Raw genomic sequence first — 13872 nt, forward strand, 5'->3', positions numbered from 1 at the left:
GAGCATTTAAGAAGGTATTGTGGCCTTAATTAAATCCCTAATTCAGAAGGCACTTCAGTAACTTTCAGTGCTTCAAAGTCACAATCATCACTGTGCAGTACTGAAGAAAAATTTATTTGTTCCATATACAAACAATAATTTCCAGTATTATGCAAGAAAATCTTCTTTCGGCCATTTTTTTTCTTTCTATACAATAAAAATAAAATGGAACATTAATAAGATTTTTACAAACATTTTGTTTATTTTAATGAAGCTGGTACAGACAATGTCCATTTAAAACCCAAATCCCAGGCCAAAAAGTACAAATAAAATCAAAAAGAGCAGTGTTCTGTTGCACACACTTCTGCATGAATAACTTTATTAACTGCTAATGAAAATTAAAACTTTTCTGGGATCTTCTGACAAGATTTTCCTTTACTCTTAAAATGCTTTCTCTTCAGTGAAGCCATCTTTGGAGTTAGTCTTTACTCTCACCTCATCTGTCATCTTGACTCCAACATGATATTCCTCTTTCTTTTGGTCCAGACCTTCAGATTTTAAAAGTAGCTTCAAGCTGAGAAAAGGTCATTTTTCCACAGTTCAGTTCTCTGAAAAACTTCCACCTCCCACTGAAAGTCATAGTCCAGGAGTGAAGCAATCACACGCTAGAACTTCAGGGCCAATTAGAAGTCATTATGAACACTTGCATTGGTCGACCTTATTTATCACAAGCCTGAAAATGCACAGTCCTGAAAAAGGTGGCCTCCCTGTGCACACACGTCATATTTCAAAGGGAGAGGGCACTATGAGGAGGCTGACGTTGATCACCAAAAATCAGCACAATGAAAACAAACAATAATGAATAATGGGCACTAGAATTCAAATTACCAGATGTTTTAAAGAGATGGGGGCATCAGTTTTCAATTCCATTTTAACACCACATTACAAAAGAACTATTTTTAAAAATAAAAAAGGATTGAGGGAAAAGAAAAGAAAATAAAAAGAGTATCTAAACCGTTGAATGACCCCCTGTTTGTTCCTGATAAACTTCAATCACATCTTCTTCCTCCATTCCCAGCTGTAAGAGAAAAGAAAAATATTTTAGAATATAAAAGCACTGTTTTTTTAATTGGCTGCAATTATGTGGCCACAGTTTTAAAGAAAAAAGGATACAGAGGTGATCCAAGTTACACTGTTCTAAGACTAAGAGTCCTGGTTCCTTTAATCTAAGGACACAGAGATGTGTCAATAAAGTCATTTATTATTTTGCTTAATCAATTTCATTTCCCAGCTTATTCACCATATAAAACTTAAGTGTTTATTGAACAGGACCTTAAAGGAGTTTAAAATCTAATGGAACATGTATTTAATAGTTTAAATAAGCCTGCCAGAGAGGCTCAGTTGGTTGAGCATCATCCTATACACCAAAAAATTGCTGGTTCTATTTCCGGTCAGGACACATACCAGGACTGCAAGTTCAATCCCAGGTCAGGGCATGTACAAAAGGCAATCGATTGATGTTTCTCTCTCACACTGATGTTCTCTCTCTCTCTCTCTCTCTCTCTCTCTCTCTCTCTTTCCCTTTCTCTCTCTAAACATCTCCTCTGGTGAGGATTAAAAAATAATAATAGTTTGCTGGGCCAGTGTGGCTCAGTAGTTGAGTATTGACCTATGAACCAGGAGGTCACGGTTCAATTCCCAGTCAGGGCACATGCCCAGGTTGCAGCTCAACCCCCAGTAGGGGGTGTGCAGGAAGCAGCCAATTGAAGTTTCTCTCTCATCAATGTTTCTATCTATCACTCTCCTTTCCTCTCTCTCTAAAATCAATAAAAACTTTTTTTTTTTTTTTACAAAATTAACACCACCCATAAAGGGCTTCATGTGCTCCAGATACTACACCCTGGGAAAGACACATCATCAATTATGTAGTATTGCATCCAAAAATGCATAACCCGCCCTAACCGGTTTGGCTCAGTGGATAGAGCATCAGCCTACGAACTCAAGAATCCCAGGTTCGATTCCGGTCAAGGGCATGTACCTTGGTTGCGGAAACAACCCTGGTGGGGCGTGTGCAGGAGGCAGCTGATCGATGTTTCTCTCTCATTGATGTTTCTAATTCTCTCTCCCTCTCTCTTCCTCTCTGTAAAAAATCAATAAAATATATTCAAAAATGCATAGACCGAATCCAGGACTTTCTGGAAAACAACTGATTTGTATTCCTTAAAATTATAAATGTAATGGAAGACAAAGAATAGCTGAGGAAATGTTCTAAATTAAAGATGACTAAAAAGGCACTTGAGTAAAATATGTTGACATGGAACTGGACAGGAGAAAACTTATTATAAAAGACATAATTGGGACAAATGACAAAATTAGTTTGTAGCTTAAAGTATTCTAATAGTATTAGTGTCCTGAATTCGATTAACAGTACTGTGGTTACATAAAATATACTTGTTCTTAAGAAATACACACTAAAATATTAAGGAGTAAAATATAAACAAATAAATAAATAAAATATTAAGTAGTAAATGGCCATGGCACATGCAACCTACTCCCAAGTGGTTCAAGGGATATATATATATACTTATACATGGGAGGGAGGGGAGGAGAGGGAAGAATTAATAAGCAAAGGTGGAACGCTATTAAAACAGGTGAATCTAGGCGGAAGAATGTAAAAATTTTTTGTACTACTCTTGCAACTTTTCTGTAAGTTGAAAATTATTTCAAAATAAAAACTTTTAAAAAGCCCTAGCTGGTGTGGCTCAGTAGATAGAGCGTCGGCCTGTGGACTGAAAGGTCCTGGGTTCAATTCCGGTCAAGGGCACATACCTGTGTTGCGGACTCAATCCCCTGTAGGAGGTGTGCAGGAGGCAGCCGATCAATGATTTTCTCTCATCATTGATATTTCTCTCTCTCCCTTTCCCTTCCTCTCTGAATTCAATAAAAATATGTTTAAAAAAAAAAAAAACTTTAAAAAAGATGGAGACATGTTAAAAAGAACACAGACACCAACCGGAAGGGACCCTCGCTGGCCAATAACCCAAGAAGAATCTTCAGTTTTAAAGTATTTCCCCACAAATTGCTAATTAAAAAGAAAAAATGGTAACTTTACAATGAATAAATCTAGCAGTTACCACCTTAAGTTACCAAAGTTAGTATTACCCCCAACAAGACAATGGTCACCATGGTGTGATGGTCCTGGTGTGATGTACTCTCCAGTACACAGCTTCACTCTGTGCCACGCATACCAAAAATACAAAACTGAATCTAATAATGAGGAAATGTCAGACAAATCCAAACTGAAGGAATATATAAACAAAACAAACCAGGTTATATGATAAAACAAAGACACAGAAGCACTTAAAAACATAAATCGAGGTGACATAGCCAAATATATTAATATATACTGTTTCTGTATCAAGTTCTCGAAATGGGTCAATAGTCACAATCGAGCCCTGGCCAGGCAAGTGCACCAAATGGTTGCCAGTTCCATTCCCAGTCAGGGTACATGCCTGGATGCAGACTGGATCCCCGGTAGGGGGTTGCAAGAGGCAGCCAATCGATGCTTCCCTCTCACACTGATGTTTCTCTCTCTCCCTCTCCCGCTTTGCCTCTAAAATTCAGTAATAAAAAAAAACTTTTTTTAAAAAAGTCAAAATCAAACCATAAAGGTCCCCATCACCATGAAAGTGTATCAGAAATCTGCCAAATCTGAGGACCATCTGTCCATCTTCAAAAAGACAGTGTGTGTCTTCTGACAGCCTCATTTTACGTCCAACCTTTCTTTTTATTGGCACTTTGGAAGGCAACGTATGGGAAGTTCAATTCAAAAGATTCTTTTTCTCTCTGACAAATGATACACCACTTAAATCAGAGAATATTCAAGAAGTGGGCAGTTTAATAACAACAACAAAAAAGAAGTGGGCAGTTTAATACCAGTGAACCAAATCATTCAATGCAGAATTTAAAATTTTTCTTAACTCAAAGAAGACATTTTACTCACTTCTTTTGGAGTGTGATTATCAGCAATTCTCTGACCTTCAAAGAGAAACCTGAGTGAATTCATTGGAACTCCCTAAAAAGGCAAAAATATTTATATATAAATATGTATACATACAAATCTTAGAGGAAATAAGAACTTTGATGCACAAAAAGCAAACATAAAAACTTTAACAGAACACACAGAACATAAAACTAGACAGCTAATCCTATCATAATCACAATTTATTGAGTGCTATTTGCTAGGTCCTCCCTGTTCCAAGTATTTGACCTACATAATCATAAATGTCTGTCACCTTATCTTCATTATACAGCTAGGGAATCAAAGGTATAGACAGGGTACAATAGCTACCCAAAATTTAAGGCTAAATCTATTCTAAGCCTCTGCTCTTGACAACTATTTTATAGTTTCCTCTGAAATATGCAAGCTAACATCTATCTGTATCTATAATAAAAGTGTATATGCAAATTGACCAAACAACCGAAGAGCAGAACAACCATCCAGACCTTCAGAACGGCTATGCTATGACATGCACTGGCACCAGGCAGGCCAGCCAGGGCGGGTGCAATGCGATTGGTCGGGGGGCCCCGCCATCGCCCCATGATCGCCCCGCAGAGGGAGGCCCAGGCCACCCTCTGCAGGGCGATTGATAGGGGGGCTCAGCAATCGATTGCCACGCAGGAGGAGGCCCAGGCCAGCCAAGCGATCACACCCCACACCTGTTGCCTGCAGAGGGAGGTGACTGGTGTATGTGTGTGTGGGGGGGGGGGGGGGGCAACACCACACAGATGGCAATCAGTGGCAGTGGCGGGGGCGGGGCCAGCTACTGGCTTCCGGGGAAAGGAAAGCCCCAAGAGGCCCTGATCACCGACCAGTCCTAGGGACCCTACCCAAGGGGTTCCAGATTGCGAGAGGACGCAGGCTGAGCTGAGGGGGAGGGGGACACACACACACACACACACACACACACACACACACACACACACACACCGTGCACGAATTTCGTGCACCAGGCCCCTAGTGAAAGATAAAATCAAAAATTGGATGCGCACCCTTACTATCTTCCAGCCCACAAGCAAAACTGGTTTTAAAAGATTAAATCATAGAAATTTGGTAAAGCACAGTAGCTATCCAGATAAGCTACAATAAACCTGTGATGGCATACAGAGCACTGTAAATATCACAAAAAATATTAAAATATATTTTTCTAATGATTTGTTCAACAAAATAGCTGTAAGGAGAGAAATGCTAATTTAAAGAGAAATAACTATTAAATACAAATCAAGAATTATTTAGTCCACAAGTATTATGAAAGTCTTGCTCAATACCTAATATATTAAGATTTTCGTTGACTGCTTAAACACCATCCCAAAAACATCAAAAAATTAAAACTATCTTTCAATATGTACTATACCATAAGTATATAAGACCACACACACTTACCCTTCATTTCATTTTAAATTCTTTCCAGGGATATATTTTTTAAAATAAGTTTAGTCCTGACTGGTTTGGCTCAGTGGATAGAGTGTCGGCCTGCGGACCGAAGGGTCCCAGGTTCAATTCCTGTCAGGGGCATGTGCCTGGGTTGCGAGCACATCCCCAGTGGGGGTGTGCAGGAGGCGGCTGATCGATGTCTCTCTCTCATCAATGTTTCTAACTCTCTATCCCTCTCCCTTCCTCTCTGTAAAAAACCAATAAAATATATTTTAAATAAATAAGTTTAACTGGCAAAGGCGGAATATGCTTTGATTTTAATTTAATTATAGGATCTTTTTGAAAAAGAAGCATTATATTGTGCTGGGGTCAAAAAAGTTCCTATATGCCCTAGTCAGTTTGGCTCAGTCGACAGAGTGTTGGCCTGTGGATTGAAGGGTCCCGGGTTCGATTCTGGTCAAGGGCATATGCCTGGGTTGCGGGCTCGGTCCCCAGTAGGGGGCCTGAAGGAGGCAGCTGATCAATGATTCTCTCTCATCATTGATGTTTCTTCTCTCTCTCTCTCTCTCTTCCTTCCTCTCTGAAATCAATAAAAAAAAATTTTTTTTAAAGTTTATACACAAACCAATCAATAAATGCGAAATGGAGCTAACTAGGCCAGCATGGCTCAGTGGTTGAGCATCAACCTATATATCAGGAGGTCACAGTTTGATTACTGGTCAGGGCACATGCCCAGGTTATGGGCTCGATCCCCAATGTGAGGCATGCAGGAGGCAGACAATCAATGATTCTCTTTCATCATTGATGTTTCTCTCTCTTTCCTTTCTCTCTTCCTCTCTGAAATCAATAAAAAAGCATTAAAAAAAAAAACGCTGAAAATGATTCTAAGTTGTTGTTATATTTTAATTATCTCCCCAAACCTAGCACCTTCCATAAACTTGAGCTTTGTAAATTACTTCTTTACTTTGTACTGTTTTTCCTCAATAATCAACACCCTGGTCTATAGATGGGGTAAAAAGACTATATAATTTTCTTCAGAATTGCTGTGAGAATTAAGTACAATGTTTCTTATTTCTGAGTACCTAGCACAGCACAGTTAATGCAAGTTCCTTTTCCCTGGTGAACACTCAATTTTAGCTTTCATCACCATTTTTACAAATGTGAACCAGTTCAGCCCCAATTAATAAGATTTTAATGGGTTTAACAATTAACATCAAAAACAGGAGAGAAATGTTAACTGTTTTACTTATCCTAACACCTAATTGATCTCTTTTTCTTCTAGCAAAAGTGATTTTTACTTAAGTTACTGATTTAAACTGTAAAAAGAAACCCTCCAGAAAACCTACAATACCTGAGCTAATAATATCATGTAACACAATTCAATTATTAAAACATATCTTGGTGTCTCCTCTATACAGATGGTCCCCAACTTACGATTTTTTGACTTTATGATGGTCCAACAGTGATGATATGGGTGCAGTAGAAGCTGTACAGTTCAACCTTAAACAAATGGGTTTGAGCTTCTCGAGTCCAATTACACACGAATCTTTTTCAATAAATGTGTACAGTATTATAAATATATTTCCTCATGATTTTCTTCATGATTTTTTTCTCTAGCTTGCTTTTATTATAAGAATACAGTATAGCCGAAACCGGTTTGGCTCAGTGGATAGAGCGTCAGCCTGCGGACTGAGGGGTCCCGGGTTCGATTCCGGTCAAGGGCATGTACCTGGGTTGCGGGCACATCCCCAGTGGGGGATGTGCAGAAGGCAGCTGATCGATGTTTCTCTCTCATCGATGTTTCTAACTCTCTGTCTCTCTCCCTTCCTCTCTGTAAAAAATCAATAAAAATATATTAAAAAAAAAAAAAAAAAAAGAATACAGTATAACCCTGGCCAGTTTGGCTCAGTGGATAGAGCGTCAGCCTGCGGACCGAGGAGTCCCAGGTTCAGGGCATGTACCTTGGTTGCAGGCTCCTCCCCAGCCTGGGCCCTGGTCAGGGCTCCTGCAGGAAGCAACCAATCAATGTGTTTCTCTCACATCAATGTTTCTCTCTGTCTTTCTCTCTCTCTTCCATTCTCTCTAAAAATCAGTGGAAAATATCCTCGGGTGAGGATTAACAAAAACAAACACACACAAAATAAATAAATAAAGGTGATTACGTAAATATTTTTTTAAAAAAGAATACAGTATATAATACAGATAACATACAAAATAATCCCTGTGTTGTTCAAGGGTCAACTGTACTTCAAAATTTGAATTTTGATCTTTTCCCAAGCTAGTGATATGCAGTCCAATACTCTCACGATGCTGGGCAGCAGCAACAAGCTGTAGCTCCCAGTCAGCAAGGCGAACATGAGGGTTAAGTGTACCGTGTTGCCACGTTTAAGATAGGCTATAATAAGCTATGACTTTCAATAGATTAGGTGTATTAAATGCATTTTTGACTTACAATATTTTCAACAAATGATGAGTTTATTGGGACACAACTCCATTTTAAAGAGCATCTATATATTAATTCCAAGTACACTTATTTTTTTAAATGAATTTTGTTAATAATGATAATGGGTAACATTTACTGAACATTTTTAGGCATCATGTTAAGCGCTTTATGTAGGTCATCTTATTTCATCTTCATGGGGTAGGCACTGTAATAGTCCAATTTTTCTAAGGGGAAAACAAGGCACATAACTTGTTCTCGGTCCCATAGTCAAACAGTGATGGAGCACGAATTTGAATCTAGAAAGGTTAAAGGAATTTGTTATTGATCTAACTCACAAAGGCCAGAATCTGTGAGAATCTGGTATTCCTAAATTAAACAGACTTCTATATGATTATTTAAAAGAGAAAATCCCTTAATACTGAAAGCTTAGAATGCAATTAGCAGTTATTGGTAGTACTATGTATAAATTAATACTTAAAATAAAGTATTGCCCTAGCCGGGTGTTCAGTGGTTAGAGCAGACCAAGGATGGAAGGGTCTTAGGTCAAGGGCATATACTTCAGCTGCAGACTCAATCCCCAGCCCCAGCCAGGGTGTGTGCGGGAGGCAACTGATAGATGTGTCTCTCTCACATAGATGTTTCTCTCTCTGTCCCTCTCCCTCCCTCCCACTCTCTCTAAAAATCAATGGAAAAAATATCCTCAAGCCCTAGCTGGTTTGGCTCAGTGGATAGAGCATTGGACTGCAGACTGGAAGGCCCCGGGTTCAATTTCAGTCAAGGGCACATGCTCGGGTTGCAGGCTTGATTCCCCAGTGGGGGGTCTGCAGGAGGCAGCCGGTCACTTCCTCTCTGAAATCAATAAAAATATATTAAAAAACAAAACTCACAAAGGAAGAATAACTGCTACTTTTAAAAAATATATATATATCCTCAGGTGAGGATAACAAAAACAAAACAAAACAAAAAGATAATTAATAGTAAATTTAACATATGGCTAAACATTCATGGTTACAAACAAGGAAATTTCATAGTGATCACCAAAATGCACTTGCCTTTATTACATACACTGGTAAGCCATAAAGATAAATGAATGACATATAAAGCATTGTATTTACTACAATAACATACAAACCTGTCTTTGACAGTATGATTCTTTGAGTTTCTTGAGATGTGTTGTCATTTTCACTTTGAAGTGAATCTCACTGCTATCCTAAGGAGATACAAGAAAAAAATTACCCTTCTTTGTGTAAATTATTAGCTTTACTTGAAACAAATAATTTAATTACACAAATAGAAGCAAACCTTGTCACCTGTATTTTCCCACCAAAGTATTTTTTATTATTCATAACAGGTGTTATTAAAACACTCTAATCATGCCGAAACCGGTTTGGCTCAGTGGATAGAGCGTCGGCCTGCGGACTGAAGGGTCCCGGGTTCGATTCCGGTCAGGGGCATGTACCTGGGTTGTGGGCACATCCCCAGTAGGAGATGTGCAGGAGGCGGCTAATTGATGTTTTTCTCTCATCGATGTTTCTAACTCTCTCTCTCCCTTCCTCTCTGTAAAAAATCAATAAAATATATTTAATAAATAAATAAATAAATAAATAAATAAATAAATAAAACACTAATCATTACTCTATACCCATTTCCAAATAAACTTAATATAACAAACATAAAGACAATCTGTCTTGAGTTTTTAAGTTAGCAGTGTAAGTAAAAGCATGTATATCAAAGAATACATTCCTTCATAATTGCATGTCCATCCTATATATGTAAAATAAAAGCTGAATTATTACAAACCCCTCCTCAAAGCAACTCAAAACAAAAAGTACCTCCCCCGACAACTGAAGTCACTGAACTATACACTCTAAAATGGATTTTATGGTACGTGAATTATATCTTTAAAATTTTTCAGAATAAGAAATCACAGTAAAAGAGAATATGAACATGTAATCAATAGAATATAAACAGACCAAAAATTACAGCTCACTGATAATCAGAGAAATGTAAAATAAACAAAACATCTTTACCACCTGGCCCATGTGGCTCAGTGGTTGAATGTTTATCTACGAACCAGGAGGTCACAGTTCCTTCTTCCTTCCTCTCTGAAATCAATAAAAATATATATATATTTTTTTTTTTTAAAAAAAAGAAGCCTGGCACAAGAACAGGCATATAGATCAATGGAATAGAATAGAGAGCCCAGAAATCGGCCCGAACCAATATGCTCAATTAATATTTGACAAAGGAGGCAAGAACATACAATGGAGCCAAGATAGTCTCTTCAATAAATGGTGTTGGGAAAATTGGACAGATATATGCAAGAAAATGAAACTAGACCACCAACTTACACCATACACAAAAATAAACTCAAAATGGATAAAGGACTTAAATGTACGACAGGAAACCATAAAAATTCTAGAAGAATCCAAAGGCAACAAAATCTCAGACATATGCCGAAGCAATTTCTTCACTGATACAGCTCCTAGGGCACTTGAAACTAAAGAGAAAATGAACAAATGGGACTACATCAAAATAAAAAGCTTCTGCACAGCAAAAGAAACCATCAACAAAACGAGAAAACCCACTGTGTGGGAAAACATATTTGCCAATGTCATATCTGATAAGGGCCTAATCTCCAAAATTTATAGGGAACTCATACAACTTAACAAAAGGAAGATAAACAATCCAATCAAAAAATGGGCAAAGGACCTAAATAGACACCTTTCAAAAGAGGACATTCAGAAAGCCAAGAGACATATGAAAACATGCTCAAAGTCACTAATCATCCGAGAGATGCAAATCAAAACAACAATGAGGTACCATCTCACACCTGTCAGACTGGCTATCATCAACAAATCAACAAACGACAAGTGCTGGAGAGGATGTGGAGAAAAAGGAACACTCGTGCACTGCTGGTGGGAATGCAGACTGGTGCAGCCACTATGGAAGACAGTATGGAGTTTCCTTAAAAAACTGAAAATGGAACTCCCATTTGACCCTGTGGTCCCACTTCTAGGAATATATCTCAAGAAACCAGAAACACCAATCAGAAAGGATATATGCACCCCTATGTTCATAGCAGCACAATTCACCATAGCTAAGATCTGGAAACAGCCTAAGTGCCCATCAGTAGATGAATGGATTAGAAAACTGTGGTACATCTACACGATGGAATACTATGCTGCTGTAAAAAGGAAGGAACTCTTACCATTTGCAACAGCATGGATGGAGCTGGAGAGCATTATGCTAAGTGAAATAAGCCAGTCAATGAAGGAAAAATACCACATGATCTCACTCATTCGTGGACAATAGAGACCATTATAAACTTTTGAACAATAATAGATACAGAGGCAGAGCTGCCTCAAACAGATTGTCGAGCTGCAGCGGGAAGGCCGGGGAGGGTTGGGGGGCAGGAGGTAGGGGGGTAAGAGATCAACTAAAGGACTTGTATGCATGCATATAAGCATAACCAATGGACATAAGACACTGGGTGATAGGGGAGGCTAGGGGACTGTCTAGGGCGGGGGGATAAAATGGATACATATGTAATACCCTTTGTAATACTTTAAGCAATAAAAAAATAAATAAATAAAAAAAATAAAAATAAATAAATAAATAAATAAATCTTACTAAACTGAAAAAAAAAAAATAATAGATACCAAAATAAATAAATAAATAAATAAATAATAATAGATACAGAGGCAGAGCTGCCTCAAACAGATTGTCAAACTGCAGCGGGAAGGCCGGGGAGGGTTGGGGGGCAGGAAGGAGGGGGGTAAGAGATCAACCAAAGGACTTGTATGCATGCATATAAGCATAACCAATGGACATAAGACACTGGGGGATAGGGGAGGCTAGGGGACTGTCAAGGCCGGGGGGGTTAAAAGGACACATATGTAATACCCTTTGTAATACTTTAAGCAATAAAAAAAAAAAAAAAAAAAGCCTGGCCCACATGTCCCAGTGGTTCAGAGTCAACCTATGAACCAGAAGGTCATGGCTCGATTCTAATCAGGGCATAAGCCCAGGTTGCAGGCTCGATCACCAGGAGGGAGAGCGTGCAAGAGGCAGCTGACCAATGATTCTCTCATCATTGATCCCTCTCTCCCCCCCCCCGCCCCCTTTCCTCTCTGAAATCAATATAAAAGTTTTTAAAAAAGAAGACGACAAGAACCAAGGTCTTCCAAGTCAGAATTTTTCCTGTGTCAGAAATTATTCACATATTCAAGGAGAGTCAATAAAGAAAAATAACGAAACTCACCTGTCCAATGACTTTGAGTTTAATGTATTCTCCTTCCTTCTTATCCCCCAAGTCCTCAGTTGAAGGTTTTGCCTCCTGAAAGAAAAGTACTTTTAAAGATAAAAGTTCCTACATGCTACTTTCATTACTTACTTATGAGTACCCATTACTTTAGCTCAGGGTACAAAATAAGCACTTGAGAATACAAACAACATGTATTTTCTTGGCTAGTCAATTAAGCAAAAATATCCTAAGGCCCAAACACAAGTTTACTAGAAATCAAGAAAGAGGTCTGTTATCATATCCTGCAGTAGCTTGGAAATTTTCACTTGGCCACCAAATTATCCACTTATTTAAATATATACTCCATTATTCGTAACAATTTCAAACTGCTAATCCACACTTGATAAGAATATAACCAATGATACTGTATTTTACAAGTAAAATCACAAGGCCATCACCTTTGTATCTCAGGCTAGTAATAACTTAAAACTAGTAAGTTTTCTTTTCTTTTTTTTAATTAAATCTTTATTGTTCAGTTTATTACACTGGTTCCGCTTTTTCCCCCCCATAACTCCCCTCCACTCAGTTCCTACCCCACCCTCCTCCGCCCTCACTCCCCACCCACTGTCCTCATCCATAGGTGCACGATTATTATCCAATCTCTTCCCACACCCCCCACACCCGTTTCCCCCCCTACCCCCCGCAAGAATAGTCAGTCCATTCCCTTTCTATGTCCCTGATTCTATTATAATCACCAGTTCATTCTGTTCATCAGATTATTTATTCACTTGATTTTAGATTCACTTGTTGATAAGATGTGTATTTGGTGTTCATAATTTGTATCTTTACCTTTTTCTTCTTCTTCCACTTCTTAAAGGATACCTTTCAGCATTTCATATAATACTGGTTTGGTGGTGATGAACTCCTTTAGCTTTTTCTTATCTGTGAAGCTCTTTATCTGACCTTCAATTCTGAATGATAGCTTTGCTGGATAAAGTAATCTTGGTTGTAGGTTCTTGCTATTCATCACTTTGAATATTTCTTGCCACTCCCTTCTGGCTTGCAAAATTTCTGTTGAGAAATCAGCTGACAGTCATATGGGTACTCCCTTGTAGGTAACTGACCCTCTTTCTCTTGCTGCTTTTAGGATTCTCTCTTTGTCTTTTGCTCTTGGCATTTTAATTATGATGTGTCTTGGTGTGGTCCTCTTTGGATTCCTTTTGTTTGGGGTTCTCTGAACTTCCTGGACTTGTAAGTCTATTTCTTTCACCAGGTAGGGGAAGTTTTCTGTCATTATTTCTTCAAAGAGGTTTTTAATATCTTGCTCTCTCTCTTCTTCTGGCACCCCTATAACTCAGATGTTGGTGCACTTGATGCTGTCCCTGAGGCTCCTTACACTATCTTCATATTTTTGGATTCCTTTTCATTTTGCTTTTCCGGTTGGGTGTTTTTTGCTTCTTCGTATTTCAAATCTTTGACTTGATTCTTGCGATCCTCTGGTCTGCTGTTAGGAGTCTGTATAATATTCTTTATTTCAGTCAGTGTATGCTTAATTTCTAGTTGGTCCTTTATCACAACATCGAGGGTCTCACTAGATTTCTTGAGGGTCTCATTAAGTTTATCGGCGGTTTCTAGAAAATTCTTGAAAAACCTTAAAAGTGTGGTTTTGAACTCTATATCCAGTAGTTTGCTTTCCTCCATTTCTGTCATTTGTGTCCTGTTTCTTTGTCTCCGCATTTTTTATGCTTCGCTGTGTCGATAGAGTGGCTC

At 38.4% G+C, this 13872-nt stretch overlaps 1 protein-coding gene across 1 annotated transcript in view; it reads right to left on the reverse strand.

The window, feature by feature from the left end:
- Nucleotides 1–216: 216 nt before the first annotated feature.
- The window catches only part of SUMO1 (small ubiquitin like modifier 1), a 28358-nt gene continuing 14702 nt past the window's right edge, over nucleotides 217–13872 (reverse strand). The window contains exons 2-5 of the mRNA XM_059702815.1: nucleotides 12121–12195; nucleotides 8989–9066; nucleotides 3983–4054; nucleotides 217–1057 (exon numbers count right to left, since the gene is read on the reverse strand). Coding sequence (XP_059558798.1) covers nucleotides 989–1057; nucleotides 3983–4054; nucleotides 8989–9066; nucleotides 12121–12195 — 294 coding nt within the window. The 3' untranslated portion in view covers nucleotides 217–988. The remainder of the gene's footprint in view (nucleotides 1058–3982; nucleotides 4055–8988; nucleotides 9067–12120; nucleotides 12196–13872) is intronic.

Source organism: Myotis daubentonii, chromosome 7, assembly GCF_963259705.1.
Source record: "Myotis daubentonii chromosome 7, mMyoDau2.1, whole genome shotgun sequence".
NCBI lineage: Eukaryota > Metazoa > Chordata > Mammalia > Chiroptera > Vespertilionidae > Myotis > Myotis daubentonii.